Source organism: Gouania willdenowi, chromosome 14 (assembly GCF_900634775.1).
Source record: "Gouania willdenowi chromosome 14, fGouWil2.1, whole genome shotgun sequence".
NCBI classification, from domain to species: Eukaryota; Metazoa; Chordata; class Actinopteri; order Blenniiformes; family Gobiesocidae; genus Gouania; species Gouania willdenowi.
The window spans coordinates 31,254,441-31,275,380 of record NC_041057.1 but is presented as its reverse complement, the minus strand read 5'-3'; the positions used below and the strand labels follow the sequence as shown (position 1 = coordinate 31,275,380).

Sequence of the window (20,940 nt, the reverse complement as noted above, 5' to 3'; positions counted from 1 at the left end):
AATCTATCAGGTGCTACAGGACGGAAAGCTCTGGAATACCTGCTCAGAGAATTAGGCTGAGTTTGGAAAGCAGGAGAGAAACAAAGAGCAGAGGATAACATGAGTGGACATGTAGAAAATAGGAATATAGACTCAAAAGATGGTGTGCAAACCTTCTAAATGATTCCTGGAGATGTATTTCAGAACTTCATCTAAGAGGATTACTGGGAAGGAAATCCTGAGGACCATAATCCACTGGGAATAACGTAAAGGAGTCACCTGGAAAATCAGCTGCAACAGGAGAAAAATTATTTATTTTTGTTACATGACAATTTTATCAATTAAAATCAACCAAACTCATCTAATAATTCAATCAATATATCAGAAAAATATTGATTTATTTATTGGCTGATGTTTGAGGCCTACATCGTCTTTATCTGATTAAAAAAAGAATCTTTAGCTGCTTTAACCTTCTTATTATCCTTGGGGTCAATTTGACCTCATTCAATGTTAATCATTAAAAATATATTTGAAATTTGAATAAAAGATTTTCAAGATACACTAACTCTAAAACTGAAAGTTTGACCTGATGGTGGCGCTGCAGTAAAGGTCATATCATCACCACAACATGATGATTACTTAATGTTGTCAGTAAATTTGAGAAGATTTAGATGAAAACTATTCAAGATAAATTAATTGTAATTTAAAAGTTTGTCCTGATGGTGGCGTTAGAGAACAGGTCAAGGTTACATTTTCAAGGGATTAGTTATTAATTCAACAAATAAACAAAGTGTCTATGAGAAAATCGTTTTTTGGAGACAAATATCGCTGTGTGGCCTAAAATATTTGTAATGTACTTATTAGAAGATCTACGCGTAACAAAATGCATTATTTTGCACCATATTAGTTTAATTGTCTACTTTACAGTTTTAGAGCCTGTGTTCCTCCATCTTGAAATCACATGATTGATGATGTCACACGGCCCCACTACCTGTAAACATCCCATTGTTTTCTATTGGAGTGAAGTATTCAGCCTGATTTTTAGATGATTTAGCAGTTTTTTCAGTCAAAATGATAACTTGTGCTGCTTTTGTTTGCTTTTAAAAACACTCGGAAAAGTTAAAGATGTCGATGTAAACCACTTATGTTTACAGAAAAAGGATAAAATCAGTAGTGACATAAAAAAATCTGTGATCGCAGGGGGCGACAGTTCCAACTATGTGGTTTGGTAGTAGACAATGAAGCAGAGAAGAAAAGCTCTCCTAAGGGGCCTTTACTCTCCCTTAAACAGTGTGCGACTGACACTCTGATGGCTCAAGTTAAGAGAGTAATGACGTACTGTTGAAGACACAAACTCTGAGAATAGAAGTCCTTTTGGCTAACTTCAGCCACCAGAGCATGTCAGCGCACTGTTTAAGAGGGAGTTTTTCATAGCCGCAGCTACATTAACCACTTCTAAAAAGAGATCTTCTACTGTTTTTACAAATCTGGCTTAAAATCTTTTAAATTTAGTCAGTAGAAGATATATGCCTAACAAAACACATTATTATGCACCATTTTCATTTAATTGCTTTTTAAAAATGGGACTACTTTACGTTTTAGAGCCTGTGTTCCTAGCCGTACTGTCTGTAAACATCCCATTGTTTTCTATTAGAGTGAAACATTCAGCCTGCTTTTCAGATCATTTAGCAGCTTTGACAACTTGTGCTGTTTTTGGTTGCTCTAAGAAACCAGGAATAAAAACCCTATTCTGTCCACCGAAAGGATAAAGAGACTGTAAATAAATATGTGACCGCATGGAGCGACAGTTCCAACTCTGCAGTTTTGTAGTAGACAATGAAGTGGAGAAAAAGAGCTCTCCTAAGGGACCTTTACCCTCCCTTAAACAGTGCTCGGCTGATGCTCTGATGGCTGAAGTTAGTGAGTAAACAAGACACACAAACCCTGAGGATAGAAGTCCTTTTGCGTGGGAATCATACAACAGTCCATGATTAATTACCACAGCATTTAAGAACATCCACTTCACTTAAATGGATCCTCCACTATTAAGGGAGGGTAAAGGTCCCTTAGGAGAGCTCTTCTTCTCTAATTCATTGTCTACTTTCAAAGGGTCACAACTGTTTTTATCCTCTTTCGGTAAACAAAAGTGGTTTACATCGACATCGTTAACTTTTCCTGGTTTTTTAGAGCAACCACAAGCAGCACAAGTTGTCACCTTAACTAAAAAAGCTGCTAAATGACATCATCAACCTTGTGACATTTCAAGATGGGGGAACACAGGCTCGAAAACTGTAAAGTAGTCCCATTTTTACAAGTGAATAAAACAATTATGGTGCAAAAATAATGCGTTTTCTTCGACATAGATCTTCTAATTCAAAGATGTTTGACCAAACTTGTAAAAACAGTGGAGGATCCCTTTAAGACTAAGGTAGAAAAACTAAACTAACGTAAATATATTCAAATACATTAATTTTGTTCGCTTTTATTTTAGGACTTATTTATATTTTATGTGATAAATTAGGGACAGAGGGAGGAACATTTCCCCAAAAATGAATTTACAGTTTATTTCTTGTAGTGAATTATTGTTATTTCCTGAGTGCTCACCGGCAGAGGTTCTACGTAGAGGATGAAGAAGTGCAGAGACAGAGAAAGGATGATGGCCCCCAGCAGCCAAATATTGACCCAGGGAGGCATCCGGAGCAGGGACTGGTTCTCCGACAAACTGGGAAAGGGAACAGACACTACGTCAAACAATTTACAGACTAAGAAGTATGTTTGGGATGTTTTCTCCCACGCTACAGACAGCTGTGTGTTCCACACGCTGCTCACTATGCTACAGCTACGTAGCTTAGCAGAAACACAGAGCTACCTGTTGAGGGCGTTGAACATTTCCACAGTGACCAGCACAGACAGGGCCATGGTGGTTGGATAACGGGATTCAAACACATCACAGTCTACGCCCTGGAATATGGGGTTGTCCTCAGTGCACTGCATGAAGTGTCTCTGTGTAGGAAACAAATGGGTGGGAGTTAGACTGTGTGTGAAAGATCAGTTAAAAACCCTTGACCTACATCTAGCTCTGTGTGCAATCCTTTCACATGTTGCTCTTTTTACGTTCTGAGAGATAATGTCTACGCCGGTGGTGTCAAAACTCATTATTAGTTCAAGGACCAAAATACAGACAATTTTAATCTAAACTGGACCTGTTAGATACGTAACAACGAACCAAAATGTAACAACACCAGAATCATTATATAAAAAAAATTCAATAAAACCAGAAATGTAATAACTGGTCAATAATATGAAAAGAAAAACTTTTTGCCTATATATAAATACAGATATACGTATATAAAGGGAGGACAGATGTCTCTTATACAGATAACCAGTTCAAACAGGTGCCATTAATACACATAACGAGTGGAGAATGAAAGAGTAACCGGTCTGTGAGGTGCCAAATACTAATCATACAATGTGATAAGAAAAAAATGACCAAAAATGTCAAGGTTCACCAAAAGGCTTTAATTAATATAAATATATATAGCAAGGAATCTCTGTCTGTCTGTGGCTCAAATATTTCTGTGGTTCAGAGACAGACGGAGCTGAGACTTTCAACATGGCTGCTGCTTGGTTCGATGGTGTGCAACGTCAGATTTGTTTGGACGCACCACCCCAACGCCCCACGGGAGCAGACAATTTTAAGAACTGATGTTGACAGGTAGTCATGGTAACTCAGGATAAGTTAGAACAACTCAATGTTGACTTTCTGTGAAGTGTCTTGCGATAATACGTTTTATGAATTGGTGCTTTACAAATAAAGATCGAATAATTAGTGAAGGAAATTAAATAATTAACAGAAGAAAGTTAATTTGTAGTTATAACACTCTCTTTTAGCAGGCTGCAGATGTATGCTAGCCTATATTACAGTGTTAAATATATACATACTTCCTACATGCACTGCACTAGTATAGATAATAGACATATATATATATATATATATATTATATCTTCCCCTCTAGTAAAGTTTAGCTTGGTGGGGCTGGTGGTGGTCACAACTAAGCAATAAAATAAACATGTTTGTTTTTGCAAGAATAAAACTTGCATAGTTGTAGCAAAACGAATGCACTACATGTAGAGTTAACCTTTGACCACATATGTAGACTAGGGGGTGGGAACCTCTGGGTACCTCACGATACGATACACGATACAAAGCGATTATCTCACGATATGACAATACTGCGATTTTCGATATAGTGATCAGAAATCAATCTAAGATAATCTATGACATAACAAGAAAAAAAAGATTAAGTCAAAAAATACAATTTCTATTTTATATCTCTGAAAGATAATAAATTGAAAAAGTGTCCTATGAATAGTGACACTATTTTAGTGCAACATTTCTGTAAAGTGTCAACACACCAATGTAAACAAATAAGTATCTCCAATAGTGCTTTCTGTAAACAAAAAATAGGGTCTTTCTTACCAGTGACACCATTATAGTGAAATATTCCAGTAAACAATATCTTGGTTCCTTCAACAAACAGTGAAAAAATGTTTGTGAAGACTCAAGCATATCGATAATCTATCGTGCGAAAAAATATTGCGATATATCGCTGTATCGAGATATCGTCACACTCCTAATGAAGACAAGTTAAAAATAAATAAATTGTGTATTTGGAGGGACAGATATCTAAAACTCAATTATTTGGTATTTTACTCAATGATTCATGTTTTTCTCTGTCCTTTTTACATTATCCCGCGGGGCCGGATTTGACCCCCGGGCCTCGACTTTGACACATGGTTATGTACAGGGATGCAGTGCTTCAGACTGAGAAAGATAAAGCGGTCTCACCAGCTGATAGAATGTGACTTGTGGGCCCTCTTCGTCAAACAGGTACCACCAAGTGGCTGCACTCACTGTTCCAACTCCCACGTAGCCTCAGGAAAAAAGAAAAGAAAGAAAACCTTGATTGATTCTTCGTTCTGCAGCAGCAGACATTAACGCTCAGAGAAGAGGAAGCCATGGAAACACACGTAAAGAGGAATGTGACACTTACAGTATGTACAGTACACAACATACTCAACCTGTACAAATTAGACAGTTTCTAGAACACAACGCTGAATTAAAACAAGGTCTGAGCATTAAATACAAAACATATCCATTACCTTTATTATTTGTTCAGCTATTAAAAATTCTAAAATTAATTTAACTTTGAACACACAAGACACTGAGAGGGGAATATTTTTTAAACTATTTGAGCCCGTTTTTATTTATGTTTACCCTTTTTCTGCAACTACACCAAACTTGCCATATTTTAATCACTGTTCGCCATATTTTTGCTCTTTTTAATGCATTTTTGCTGCATTACTCCCATTTCTGCCACTTTTACATCAAATTTCAAAACATTTTCTGCATATTTTTTCCACTTTCAAGACATTTTCGGCACTTATAATTGAACCTTTTTTCACCATATTTCATGCTTATTTTTGTCAATTTAAACATTAGTGATTTGTCACGCCCATTATTTGCCAGTTTAAACTCACTGTTCTTAATTTTTAAATTACATTTGAAAAAATCCCATTTCAACACCTTTTCAACCATTTTTGGTCACTTTTAACCCATTTTATTTCTGATTAAAGCAATGATTTATTTTTTTTTATTTATTCAGTTTATTTCCGACATGGTTACATTCACTTTTTTTTTTTTTTTTTTCTTTTTTTTGTACATGCCGAAAAAGGAGACGAGAGAAGCAGTTTGCTTATCCGGGTCCCGTCCCCTGTTTTACCATCGCAAATTTACATGGGTTTACATGTCTCTCTGGTCAAACATTCTTGATTTCTTCTGAACGTCCATCTGTAGTCAGTGTTGTCCTCTATCTTTGTTTGTGTTGACCTTGTTCCCTGCCAGACGTTGTTAGCATTCCTCCAGTTCAAGAATAGTTCCTCTTTCGAAGGTGTTTGGAAGGTTTTTCCCTTTTCATCCACAATGTCACCTTGTTTTGTCTCTACATCAAGGGTAATCCAGCTGTTGTTAGTTCCATTGGCAGTGTTGTATCCTCCACTGTCTGATGATGGGATCAGATCCAACTTGTATAAACACATCACTACATCCCAGTTCACAAGCAAGGCAGTATTTTAATGTAATATATCTTAGTTCATAAGCGTGTTTCTAACTGCTGTTGTTAGTTTTATTGGCAGTGTTGTATTTTCCACTGTTAGATTTAACTTGTATAAACACATTATTATATCCCAGCTCATAAGCAAGGCAGTAATTTCATTGTATAAAAAAAGATGACTATATACTATGGTGCAAATAATAATAAACTTCATTGATAACAGTGGATATTATTCAGATAACAATTTGTCATGCTCATTATTTGCGAGTTTAAATTCAAATGAATGGATCGTTATCATGCTTTTGCAGAGCTTGATGACATCAGTGGTTACAACCAGGTGAGTTAGAGCAGGGACACATTACAAGTCTCAGGAATCCTAATTTACATCTATAAGATGACTGTATACTATGGCTCTAATAATAATAATCTTCCTGTATAACAGTGGATATTATTCACATAAATAAATAATTATGGTTATCATAGATTCATAGAACCATGGACCATCATTTTGCTGACTTTATGAATGGACCCCAAAAATCTCTCCCCTTTATTCCCCCTTATAGATGGTCCTGTCTCCACATGACTGTTGTTCAATGTTCATGTCTGTGTTCAACCACCTTCAGCTACAGTGGGGGTCCCCAGTCTCTGGCACTTTTATTTTAGGGGTCACGGGCTGAAAAGATTGAGAACCAGTGCACTAGTACACAGCTGTAAGATGTGTTAGCCATATTCTGAGGCTCTTATTGTGAAAGGCTGAAAATGGAAGCTGATATTCATGGTCTTTGTGGAGGAGAAGGGGTTTCCCATGCTGGGTCTAATCATCTTATTTCCTAGGGGACAACTGTGGAATTTGTTTTGGACTCAGCTTCCTGTGTGGCTGCTCTATCCAAGTCAGTTCTCGTTGTGTCCTTGGGCAAGGCACTTTGCCCACATTGCCTCGTATGAATGTGTATGAATTGTCCATGAATGTAGGTGAACTTGTTCCACAAACCACCGGCTCTGAAAGAAGGGTCAGCGCCTGCTGTTAGTGTCTGTCTGTGTGTTTGCATGTGTGTGCGCGCTTGTTTTGTTTATTCAGCCTGAGCATGTTAAAAGGGAGAGTCGTAGAGCAAAGCAATGCACTCCATTTACTTTCGCTTTCATACCGGACACTTCTGTCCTTTTCAGGGTGGTGGTGCACACAGAAGCACGTATGTGTGTGCGTGCGGATCTGCGCCCCACCTCCGCTGTACACCTGTGATACGGACTATTAGTAACAGCAGGTTTTGCGATGCCACAGTCAGGAAATATGTGTTTGCTCCTAATGCTAATGCTAATGCTGATTGAGACTTCACATAGTTCCAGTGTGGTCTGCCTCCACAGCTTCATCTCCAACTCTCTTGTCGTCGACACAGCTGCTGTTCAGGGACTAAATTAAATGGTTTCGCTCACATTTACCCCTGCAAGTGCTCAGTCTGCATCGTGTTGCAATGTTATGTTCAGGTACTGCATGGAAATAGCCAACTCTTCCACTCCCTCACAGTCACAAGGCTGTGTTTAGGTCCCGAAACTTGGTACCGTTTGATTTTCCATGAATCTGTATCAGGTAGTACCAAAGGAATTTGGTCGTTACCTAAAAAAATCCACCGAACTTCATATGATCGGATCGGTGATCGTTTTTTAAACTCACTGACTGTAAAGCCTATTAACTATATAGACGTCTCAGGGATGTGTGAGTATACGTGTATGTGTAGTATGGGAGATAATATGTATGTTTTTCACTGGATCCTGGAGAAACATTCTCTCATCTTATCTGCACTACTATGTATGTTTAGCAAAATGAAAATAAAGCTTGATGTGATTTGATTATTTTCTCCTTGCACCGTCTGTAAATATGTATATGTCTTCATTTTGTATACTTTTAATATTATTTTTTCCATTTATATTTTCTATTTATATTTTTATTTACATACTGTATAGCCTGTATTATTGTATTGTTTATTTTATGTCCTTCATTGCACTATTTCTCGGGTGTCTTTTGGGTATTCTGTGTGTTGCAATGACAGTACATTTCCCCACTGGGGGAACAATAAAATAAAGTTACTCTACTTTATTTTGAAGAGGTATCTGAAGCAGGAAGAAGGTAGAAACAAGTTGACGTGTCGTTTTCTCTTCTTACCTCCAACAGCGAGGTATCTGAAGAACAGCCAACCAGAGATGAGCGGCTCCCTGGGGTTGCGTGGGGGCTTGTCCATGATGTCCAGGTCTGGGGGGTTAAAGCCCAGAGCAGTGGCAGGAAGTCCATCAGTGACCAGATTAACCCACAGCAGCTGGACTGGGATCAGAGCCTCTGGAAGCCCCAGGATGGCCGTCAGGAAGATGCTGCAGACACAAGGGGAGACGTTAGACGAAGACGTAGACCTCAAGAGGGACGGATTTGACTCTGCTCTTCCTCACCACACCACCTCCCCCACGTTGGACGAGATGAGGTATCGGATGAACTGCTTCATGTTGTTGTAAATGGCTCGTCCTTCCTCCACAGCAGCCACGATGGTGGAGAAGTTATCGTCCGATAGAACCATTTCAGACGCAGACTTGGCCACGGCGGTGCCAGAACCCATGGCGATGCCAATCTCTGCTTTCTTTAGGGCGGGGGCATCGTTGACCCCATCTCCAGTCTGAGAAACCACAGAAAAAAAAACAAACTTATTTAACACATTAGACTCAGACTTCCTACAAGTTGTGAATAATTGTAATTGAACATTAGTAATTGAGAACGTAATTGTAATTGACTTTCAGAAGCAAAAAACAATTGTCATTTAATTGTAAATGGAGAAAATGCTAATAACTATAATCGTAATTGAATTATAATTGAACATGGGTAATTGAAAACCTAATTGTAACCGAATAATGTAATTGACCCCAACCCTGGATTTTACATTATTCTGAAATCCAACCAAAGTGCATAATTTCTTGAGCTTTAACTGAGTTTATTGTAACATTATCAGTATTTCACTAATTTTCTATGGCTTTATTTGTGTGGGCACGGCAGTAGAAGTCAGAGATTTGCTTCTGTTGGTGCTTAATTTTGTCCAAACTACTGCTGATTAAAAGGCTCCCTGAGCAGATGCTCATTATCATTATCCCAGATCCAGATGGCGTTAGATTCCTGACAGGCAAACATCTCATGTGTTTGTCTCTACGCCGTCTCCACCTCCCGGGTGGATGAGCTCTTCCTCTGAGGGCGAGTGTCAGACAGGAAGCAGCAGAGCGAAGCAACGCTGACAGCTCGTCGTAGCCGTGTTTGATGAAAGCCTCGAGCAGGGATACAAAACATGTCACACCTCATTGGACTCTCTCACACAGCCCTGACAAGTCATTCATTCATAACATAAACCACCAAAGGAAGGATGATCGCCATTTCTGCTGAGTCACTGCGATATAAGTGAAACGTGGTGCTGCAGCGAGCAGGGAGGGTGAGTGGGCAACATAGGTGGAATTTGAGATTGTTGCCGCTGGGGGAGGGGCAAAAGAAAAAATAGAATTAAATATATAGACTGTCTCGAAATTCGCTCCAACCACAATGTGTGTAACATACAGTATACAACTAGAATATTTGCATTTCCTGAAGAAAATGCAAGTGAGGATGAGAATTCTGGCCCAAGTCACACTGCATTAGCTTAGCATTAGCATCAACATAGCATTAGCTTGGCATTAACATTAGCTTATGATTAGCATAGCTTTAGCATTTACCTAACGTTAATGCTAATATTAGCATTAACATTACCTAACATAAACACTAATCTAGCATTAGGCTAGCAATAACACATAACATCTAACAAACACCATGTTCAAGCATAAGGGTGTCCATATGTGCACTTGGCACCAGGACACCCTAGTTCGCAGTTCGATGATCGACTTCGTAGTCGTGTCATCGGACTTGCGGCCGCATGTCTTGGACACTCGGGTAAAGAGAGGGGCGGAGCTGTCAACTGATCACCACCTGGTGGTGAGTTGGCTCCGATGGCGGGGGAGGATGCCGGCTAGACCTGGCAGACCCAAACGTATAGTGAGGGTCTGCTGGGAACGCCTGGCAGAGTCTCCCGTCAGAAGGAGCTTCAACTTCCACCTCCGGGAAAACTTCAACCATGTCTCGGAGGAGGCTGATCGGTGCTGTGGCCGCAAGGTAGTCGGTGCCTGTCGTGGCGGCAATACCCGAACCCGTTGGTGGACACCGGGGGTGAGGGATGCCGTCAAGCTGAAGAAGGAGTCCTACCGGGCCTTTTTGGCCTGTGGGACTCCAGAGGCAGCAGATAGGTACCGACGGGCCAAGCGGCGTGCAGCCACGGCGGTCGCCGAGGCAAAAGCCCGGACATGGGAGGAGTTTGGTGAGGCCATGGAGAACGACTTCCAGACGGCTTCGAAGAGATTCTGGACCACCATCCGACGTCTCAGGAGGGGGAAGCAGTGCACCGTCAACACTATGTATGGTGCGGATGGTGCGCTGCTGACCTCGACTCGAGACGTTGTGGATCGGTGGGGGGAATACTTCGAAGACCTCCTCAATCCCACCGACACGCCTTCCAATCAGGAAGCAGGGCCCGGGGACCCGAGAGTGGGCTCTCCTATCTCTGGGGCTGAGGTTGCCGAGGTGGTTAAAAAGCTCCTCGGTGGCAGGGATCCATGGGTGGATGAGATCCGCCCGGAGTTCCTCAAGGCCGCCTTTTTAAGAAGGGGGACCGGAGGGTGTGTTCCAATTATAGAGGGATCACACTCCTCAGCCTCCCCGGTAAGGTCTATTCAGGGGTACTGGAGAGAAGGGTCCGCCGGATAGTTGAACCTCGGATTCAGGAGGAGCAATGTGGTTTTCGTCCTGGCCGTGGAACTGTGGACCAGCTCTACACCCTCAGCAGGGTCCTTGAGGGGTCATGGGAATTTGCCCAACCAGTCCACATGTGTTTTGTGGACCTGGAAAAGGCATTTGACCGTGTCCCTCGGGGATTCCTGTGGGGGGTCCTCCGGGAGTATGGGGTATTGAACCTCCTGATAGGAGCTGTTCGTTCCCTGTATGACCGGAGTCAGAGTCTGGTCCGCATTGCCGGCAGTAAGTCGAAATAGTTTCCGGTGAGGGTTGGACTCCGCCAGGGCTGCCCTTTGTCACCGATTCTGTTCATAACTTTTATGGACAGAATTTCTAGGCGCAGTCAGGGCATTGAGAGGGTCCGGTTCGGGGGCCTCAGTATTGCATCACTGCTTTTTGCAGATGATGTGGTCCTGTTGGCTCCAACATACCGTGACCGTCAACTCTCACTGGATCGGTTCGCAGCCGAGTGTGAAGCGGCCGGAATGAGAATCAGCACCTCCAAATCCGACCGGAAAAAGGTGGAGTTCCTTCTCCGGGTTGGAGATGAGGTTCTGCCCCAGGTGGAGGAGTTCAAGTACCTCGGGGTCTTGTTCACGAGTGAGGGAAGGACGGAGCGAGAGATCGACAGGTGGATTGGTGCGGCGTCTGCAGTGATGCGAAGTCTGCACCGGTCCGTCATTGTAAAAAGGGAGCTGAGCCAAAAAGTGAAGCTCTCGATTTACAGGTCGGTCTACGTTCCAACCCGCACCTATGGTCATGAGCTTTGGGTCATGACCGAAAGAACAAGATCGCGGGTACAAGCGGCCGAAATGAGTTTCCTCCGTAGGGTGGCTGGGCTCTCCCTTAGAGATAGGGTGAGAAGCTCAGTCATTCGGGAGGGGCTCAAAGTAGAGTCGCTGCTCCTCCGCATCGAGAAGAGCCAGATGAGGTGGCTCGGGCACCTAATTAGGATGCCCCCTGAACGCCTCCCTAGTGAGGCCTGAACGCCTCCCTAGTGAACGCCTCCCTAGTGAGGCGTTCAGGGCACGTCCCTCTGGAAGGAGGCCCCGGGGAAGACCCAGGACACGCTGGAGAGACTATGTCTCTCGGCTGGCCTGGGAACGTCTCGGGGTCCCCCCCGGAAGAGCTGGAGGAAGTGGCCGGGGAGAGGGAAGTCTGGGCCTCCCTACTGAGGATGCTGCCCCCGCGACCCGGAAACGGCTAAGCGGAAGAAGATGGATGGATGGATGGAACATCTACCAAAAGCACCTAGCATTAGCTTAACATGAACATTAGCTTAGCATTAGCACTAACCTAACATTAACATTAGCCTAAAATTAACATCAACCTAGCACTAATATTAGCAATAGCATCAGCACTAACCTTTAATTACCATTAACAATAGCATTAGCCTAATATTAGCATTAATATAGCACCTAACAAAAAATTGGCCGAGCATTAGCATTAACACTAATCTAACATTAGCATTTGCCTAGCTATAGCAATAACCTAACATTAGCATTAACCTAGATATAACATTAACCTAGCATTAATGTAGCATTAGAATTTACCTACCATTAGCATTTGCCTAATAATAGCATTTTCGTAGCATTAGCATTATCCAAGCACTAACATAAACCTAGAGAAGTACAGATAACAATAATTAATGCCTCCTGCATCCAACAAAAATACAAAAAGGATTAGTAACATAACTGATAATGTTGACTACAAATATTTACATTAACGCATTGTTTAATGTTGTAAATTCATGATAAAATCAGCTTTCAGCTTAATTTTTTCTGCAGTACCATACATGAACTGCTGGGTGCAGTGTCACTTCACCATTTACATTGTGAAGAAGAACCAACCTAAAGTCTTAAAAGTTTGGGACCATTTCACTGAAAACATATAGTACACACCTGAGGTAGAACTAACACCACTAAAGTAATATGTTAGAATCAAAGCAGCAGAAAACGATTATATTAAAGAAAAGAAAAATATCTGAATAACATTTCTACATGGTTCTGCTCAAGCCTTGAAAGAAGACGATGGTCACATGACTCAAGCAACAAAACATAACATGCATTTTTAAAACAACAACAAATGAATCTATTTCAAATGTAGCAAAGTACTGTTACAAGAAACAAAATTACAGATTTTAAAAAGTACTCAAAAAAGTAGAAGTACACAAAAAAGCTACTCAATTACAGTAACGAGAGTAAATGTAATTCGTTACTTTCCACGCCTGCTTGTACAACACTGTGTGTTATGGCACTTAAAATGTTTGCATATTATGTACATTATATTAAGAATTATATATTTTTTAATGAATTTAGGAAAACTGTAAAGAGAAGTTTTGACCACCAGTGGGGCAATGCTTTCCCTGCCCCGTAAACTCTGCGTATGGAGAGTGAGTGTGTAAGTGTCTCCTCACCATGGCTGTGATCTCATCAAACGACTGCAGGTAGCCCACTATCTTGGACTTGTGGGCGGGCTCCACGCGGGCAAAGCACCGCGCCCGTTTGACGGCTTCTCTCTGAGCGTCTGGGGAGAGGTCATCAAACTCCCGGCCCGTGTAGGCCAAGGAGGTCACATCCATGTCCTCCTGGAAGATGCCGATCCGTCTGCAGATGGCTACGGCCGTGCCCTTGTTGTCTCCAGTGATCATGATCACACGGATTCCAGCCTCGTTGCAGAGTTTGATTGAACCTATGACCTCCTTCCTGGGAGGGTCCAGCATCCCCACGCAGCCTACAAACGTCAGGCCCATCTGATGGACAGCAACAACACAGGTGATGAGATCTACATCCAACTCACACCGTTTATTTGACATGCGAGAGATCACACGTGGGAAATTGGCAGCCACTGTTTGTTTACCCCTAGAGTAAAAACACAGAATTACACAAAAAACAACAGCACAAATTCACAAAATGACTCCAAATCACAGACAAAAGGACAAGCAAAAAACAGAAACGGATTCACAAAAACACACAAATTGAGTTCAAAAACACACAAAACGATGACAAAAATACAAAAAAAATTACAAACGACAACAAAAATACACAAAAAGAAAAAAAAAACTAAAAAAGAAAAAAATACACAAAAGGATTAAAAAACAAACAAAATAACTTTAAAAACACACAAAATGAGTCTAAAAACACACAAAACGACAAAAATACAAAACAATTTTACAAACGACAAGAATAAATAAAAAGAAAAAACGAAATAAGAAATAAAATACACAAAAGGATTAAAAAACAAACAAAATAACTTTAAAAACACACAAGATGACAAAAAGACAAAAAATATACAAAACGAAAACTAGAATACACAAAAAAGACTCTAAAAACACAAAATAAGAGAAAAACACACAAAAATGACAACGAAAACACGAAATTATTCCAAAAACACACAAAACGACAAAAACAACATTTCATGCATTAATGCTGAAATTGGTCATTATTCTGAATATTGACATGTATGTTGATAGTCAGTCAATCATATTTTTGTAAAAACAGTTATTCCTCTCTGCAACAGATGGTTTATGAAAGATCATGATGCATGAAATCCATGTGAAATTAATCCAATAATCATTTAAACACCTAGAACATGACGTCCAAACATTCATGTCCTGTACCATGATCGTACCTCGTACTGTGAGAACTTGCTGGAGTTCTCCAGGTCCATGTCTTGTGGGCGTGGGGGGTCGTCATGCGTGGCCAGAGCCAGGCAGCGTAGGGTGTCCCTGCCCGTCCCCCACTCTCTGATCTTTGACAGGAGCTGATCACGTAGAGCTGGGGTCAACGCCACCTTCTCCATCCCCACACGCAGGAAGTGACAGCGCTCGATCACGCTCTCTGGAGCTCCCTGAGGACACGCGTCATTAGTCACTCATTGTGGTTTACAGCAGAGGTTCTCAACCTGGGGGTCGCGAGACACTGAGAGGGGGTCGCCAGATGCCTTCAAGAAACTAAGATTTTTTTTACCAATTTGAACACATTTTTGCTATTTATTTTTCCTCTTTTTCTTTAACTTATTTTCATCACTTTTTCTTGCCATGTTTTTGCTCCTTTTAATACATTTTTGCTACATTTCTCTCATTTCTGCCACATTTCCATCAAATTTCAATGTCTTTTCTGCCTTTTCTGACATTTTGTGAGTTATACCACTTTTCCACCTAATGTCGTATATATTGACCCATTATTGTCACTTTAAACCTATGTTCACCATATTTCATGCTTATTTTTTCCAATTTAACCACATTAATGATTTGTCATGCCCATTATTTGCCAGTTTAAACTACTGGTAGTTGTTCCTACTTTTCAAATTACATTTACCCGAATGCCCCTCCCCCATTTCTGCCACTTTTAAGCCAATATTGCCACTTTGAACCCTTTATTAATCACTCTTGTCTGTTTTTGGCCACTCTAATTTGCTACTTTTAACCAATTTCTGTGGTTTTAAAAATCCAATTCCACCATTTTTGGTCACTTTTAACCCATTTCATTTCTGATTAAAACAAAGATTTACATATTTATGATAACTATACTCTATTGCCCAAATAATACTAAACTTCATAGATAACAGTGGATATTATTTTCTAAATAGGTTTACACAGCATTGTAGCTTTAACAAGGGCCGTAGAGGAAACACACAGATTAATATGTACACATCACAGATTTATACACACTGTACGAGCAGGAAAAACAATGTTTGATTGAAATAAAAAATTGACAATACAAACAAAAGTGTTTATTCTCTAGAGCAATGGTTCTCAACCTTGGGGTCACCAGATGCCTTCAATGAACTAAGCAATTTTTTGAACAATTTCAGCCCAATTTTCCTTTTTTTTTTTAAACCATTTTTCGGCAAGTTTGGTGTAGCCAAACTTGTATTTTATATAATGTATTTTAACCCTATTTCCATCACTTTTTCTTGCCTTATTTTTGCTCCTTTTGATACATTTTTGCTGCATTACTCCAGTTTCTACCACTTCAGGTCCTTTTCTGCACATTTTTTCCACTTTCAAGACATTTTCAGCACTTATAAACCTTTTTTTACCACTTTTACCACCTAATGTTGCATATGTTGACCCATTATTATCACTTTTCACCTCTTTTCACGCTTAATAATTGTTCCTACTTTTTAAATTACTTTACCCCAAACCCCCTCCATTTCTGCCACTTTTAAGCCAATATTGACACTTTAAACCCTTTTTACTACTTTTTCTGTCTGTTTTTGGCCACTAACAACCTTTAACCAATTTCTGTGGTTTTTTAAATGCCTTATCACCACCTTCAGCTACAGTGGGGTTCCCCGCTCTATGAAACCTTTATTTTGGGGGGTCGTGGGCTGAAGAGGTTGAGAACCACTGTTCTAGAGGAGTAAAACAGCAGAAAACTACATCACACACCTTGACAAACATCTTGCTCTGGGATCCTGCTTTAGAAGGCGTGCAGTAGACTGACATGGACTTGCGGTCGCGGGAGAACTCCAGAGTGAACTCCTTCTTCATCAGCTGTCGGATCACCTAACGGGGGGAGAAAAAAAAAAAAAAAGAGTCAAAGCATGAGAAAAGTCATTCGTGCTAAACTCAGGGCCTGGGGGCCAAATCCGGCCCTTCAGAGCATCCAATTCGGCCCACAGCAGAAAGCAAAAAAGTCAGAGAAACCACAAATCGTTATTTTAAATTACCAACTAATTCAGTTGTAGATATCTCAAAAATGATAAACAAATTCAATGAAACGCCACAATTTTAGCAGGGCTCACATTTTCCCAAAGCTTACATTGCATATTGTTATCTAAATTTTTCCAAAATCTTAATTTTCATTAAATTACAAATTTATGAATTATAATTATAAAAGTTGGCCACAAAATCAAATAAATTGAAAGTGAAAATCCTGCAGGGACTGATATCTGTTACTTATTGCTTTGATATTGATATGGAAGTGCAAAACTCGAGCACAATAATGATTAAATTACTAATTTTCCTGAATAAAATCTGCAGCAAACATAAGATAAACTGCTCCGTGGAGGAATTTACTGTAACATTAAACAAACATATGCACACTGGAGCTAAAACATATACTCCAGATTAAATGTAGACTTATGGCGCAATTTTGTACGGGATAACCGAAGCCTGAGATTTTGCTGAAATGTACAGACATTTCCCAGATATGATGTCAACGCGGTGCATATTGTGTAACATTCGCCAAAAGTAAATATATACAGTGGGGCAAAAAAGTATTTAGTCAGCCACAATTGTGCAAGTTCTCCCACTTAAAGAGATGACAGAGGCCTGTAATTTTCATCATAGGTAAACCTCAACTATGAGAGACAAAATGAGAAAAAGAAATCCAGAAAATCTTCTTCTTTAAGAGGTCCCTCTCTCTTCCACTCGTTACCTGTATTAATGGAACCTGTTTGAACTGGTTATCAGTATGGCCATACCAGCCATGCATTGCCCGATCCCGTTAGATCTCGGAAGCTAAGCAGGTCTGGGCCTGGTTAGTAGTTGGATGGGAGACCACTGAGAATTCCAGGTGCCACAGTGGGGTGGCAGTCACCCAGTGGTATCTGTCCACAACCTCAAACAGTCACACTCCAAACTCCACTATGACCAAGACCAAAGAGCTGTCAAAGGACACCAGAAACATAATAGTTGACCTGCACCAGGCTGGGAAGACTTAATCTGTGATAGGTAAGCAGCTTGATGTGAAGAAATCAACTGTGGGAGCAAATATTAGAAAATGGAAGACATACAAGACCACTGATAATCTCCCTCCATCTGGGGCTCCACGCAAGATCTCACCCCGTGGGGTCAAAATGATCATAAGAACAGTGAGCAAAAATCCCAGAACCACACGGAGGGACCTAGTGAATGACCTGCAGAGAGCTGGGACCAAAGTAACAAAGGCTACCATCAGTAACACACTACGCCGCCAAGGACTCAAATCCTGCAGTGCCAGACGTGTCCCCTTGCTTAAGCCAGTACATGTCAGGGCCCATCTGAGGTTTGCTAGAGAGCATTTGGATGATCCAGAAAAAGATTGGGTGAATGTCATATGGTCAGATGAAACCAAAATAGAACTTTTTGGTAAAAACTAAACTTCTCGTGTTTGGAGGAGAAAGTACACCGTACTGTAAAGCATGGGGGTGGTAACATCATGCTTTGGGACTGTTTCTCTGCAAAGGGACCAGGATGACTGATCCATGTAAAGGAAAGAATGAATGGGGCCATGTATTGTGAGATTTTGAGTAAAAACCTCCTTCCATCAGCAAGGGCATTGAAGATGAAACGTGTCGTCTTTCAGCACGACAAAGATCTCAAACACATCGCCCCGGAGAACAAAGGAGTGGCTTTGTAAGAAGCATTTCAAGTCCTGGAGTGGCCTAGCCAGTCTCCAGATCTCAACCCCATAAAAAAATCTTTGGAGGGAGTTGAAAGTCCGTGTTGCGACAGCCCCAAAACATCACTGCTCTAGAGGAGATCTGCATAGAGGAATGGGCCAAAATACCAGCAATAGTGTGTGAAAACCTTGTGAAGACTTACAAAAACGTTTGACCTCTGTCATTGCCAACAAAGGGTACATTATAAAGTATTGAGATGAACTTTTGTTATTGACCAAATACTTATTTTCCACCATAATTTGCAAATAAATTCATTAAAAATGTGATTTTCTAGATTTTTTTTTTCTTATTTTGTCTCTCATAGTTGAGGTTTACCTATGATGAAAATTACAGGCATCTCATCTTTTTAAGTGTGAGAACTTGTACAATTGGTGGCTGATTAAATACTTTTTTGCCCCACTGTATGCGTCCCAGAAACAAAATAACGCGTAATCACGCATCAGATCAATCCGTGTACCTTTCGTTTTTTGTTTTTTTTTTTTAAATCAAATTTAAAAATCTAAAAAATGGATTGTTTTTTTGTTTTATTAATTTAAAACCAGAAACAGGAAAACAAAAAACCAAACAAGTAGCGTTTTTCTGTTATAAAATTAAATCTGGTTCTGTTTGTGTGATATTTTGATATTTATAAGGAAACTAGGACGACAGCTTCATGTTTTAATCCCACCACACAGAACGACCGACAGACGGACTTTTCTTCTGCTGCGTTTATTTAAAATGATCTTGTATCATGTTGTCCACCTCACACTGATGGCAGAGGCGTCATTTGTGTGTCGATGAGGTTTCGTTAAAGAGTTATTGATGCTGGAAGTCTGAATCTGTGAATATCTGACAACGTTACCAAACAGTGTTATTTTCCAAATAGTATCCAGATAATCTGGTGACTGGACAGACTTTTGCTCCTGGTCGGGACACAAAAAGAAGCAACGCATAAGTCACATTACTGGTGAATTGAAACGTTATTAATACATAAATAAATCACAACCAAAAAATAGATGTAAAACATGCACATATTTGGAACCAGAGGTGGTGTAATGAATCTACTGGTGCTCCGCGTTTCTTATGATGAACTTCCGTGTGTGTTGACGGCTGCTGTTAGCGGTATTTATAACGTGCAAAATAAACATTTTACTGCCCTCAAAAAAGCTGTAATTGTTTTTGCAAAAGTGTCAAACCGTAAAAGTTCTAACATCTATTGTTCCTCACACCAGCCTCACAGTCGATAGTCAGTCACCAGTTTATTTGGATACTATTTGGATCGTAAAACTAATCCTGTGTGAATAGGGCTTTAGTGGTAGGTAGTTGGTGTCTATCTCCTAGTCTACAATCAGTTGTAATGTCATATCCCACCACTAAGTGTCTCCCTTTCTTAAGATCTAATCAGAGGAGTCTTCACAACTAAAAATGTTTCTTTCCTTAATAAACGCTAAATGACTTCTCACCCATTGGCTGATGTAAAACCAGGGGGTGTCACACCTCATGTACACAGATTCCCATGGTTAGATTTGTTTATCAAAGGTTTTAATGGAACAATGCACTCACACGCCCTGAAGTCAAATATCACCATCAGACTGAATCTCAACAGCTTAAGCTTAAGCAAATATTTACTGGTAAAGACTCAGAACCCGGACATGGCTGGACAAGACGCTCTGAATTTAAAAAATAAATACAAAATGATGCTACAAAAATGTGTTAAACAGGAGCTCGTCATGTTCAAACCTCCAGTTCAACATGTTAAAGCATCAGGAACAAAAACCAGTGAACAAATACCAGCAAACAATATAAACCAGAGAACAAATACCAGCAAACAATATAAACCAGTGAACAAATACCAGCAAACAATATAAACCAGTGAACAAATACCAGCAAACAATATAAACCAGTGAACAAATACCAGCAAACAATATAAACCAGTGAACAAATACCAGCAAACAATATAAACCAGTGAACAAATACCAGCAAACAATATAAACCAGTGAACAAATACCAGCAAACAATATAAACCAGATGACACATACCATATAATCATTAAAGCAGGGGTTCTTAACCTTGGATTCAGGCCCTTATTTGGGATTGTGAGACACTGGGAGAGGGTCGCCAGATGCCTTCAAATAACTAGAAATTTTTATTTTTACAATTTGAGCCCAAATTTGCGTATTTTTTAACCTTTTTCTTTACATATTTTTTGCTCCTTTTAATGCATTTTTGCTACATTACTCTTATTTCTGACACTTCTCCATCTTTTCTGCACATTTTCATCACTTGTAAAAAACCATTCCATCACGTTTCTCCACCTAATTATTACCATTATTGTCACTTTTAACCTCTTTTCACCGCATTTCATGCTTATTTTGACAATTTAACCACATTTCAGATTTGCCATGACCATTATATACCAGTTTAAACTAATTGTTCCTACTTTTTAAATTACATTACCCCAACCAATGTTCATGGAGAACATGCAAACCCATCACAGGGAAGCCTTTGCAGAGTTTCACTGTCCTGAGATCACATTGTGTTGCCTACAGATAAGGGAATGGAACATTTCTGGAAAATTTCTACAGGCAATTTTGGGTAAATTCAAAATAATATAAACTTTTAATACCAATTATTTAT

General features: G+C 40.1%; 1 protein-coding gene and 1 pseudogene across 2 annotated transcripts in view; one reads left to right on the top strand and one right to left on the bottom strand.

The window, feature by feature from the left end:
* LOC114475344 (sarcoplasmic/endoplasmic reticulum calcium ATPase 2-like) overlaps positions 1–20,940 on the bottom strand; it is a 90,804-nt gene that overhangs the window by 3,077 nt on the left and 66,787 nt on the right. The window contains exons 12-21 of one of the 2 annotated variants that reach the window (XM_028466046.1): positions 16,328–16,444; positions 14,563–14,781; positions 13,349–13,684; positions 8,529–8,749; positions 8,251–8,453; positions 4,829–4,914; positions 2,849–2,982; positions 2,584–2,701; positions 153–270; positions 40–56 (exon numbers count right to left, since the gene is read on the bottom strand). In XM_028466046.1, the coding sequence (XP_028321847.1) occupies positions 52–56; positions 153–270; positions 2,584–2,701; positions 2,849–2,982; positions 4,829–4,914; positions 8,251–8,453; positions 8,529–8,749; positions 13,349–13,684; positions 14,563–14,781; positions 16,328–16,444 (1,557 nt within the window). In that variant the 3' untranslated portion in view covers positions 40–51. The remainder of the gene's footprint in view (positions 1–39; positions 57–152; positions 271–2,583; positions 2,702–2,848; positions 2,983–4,828; positions 4,915–8,250; positions 8,454–8,528; positions 8,750–13,348; positions 13,685–14,562; positions 14,782–16,327; positions 16,445–20,940) is intronic. The other variant, XM_028466045.1, reaches the window with a different exon arrangement.
* Positions 17,351–17,468, top strand: LOC114476265 (uncharacterized; annotated as a pseudogene).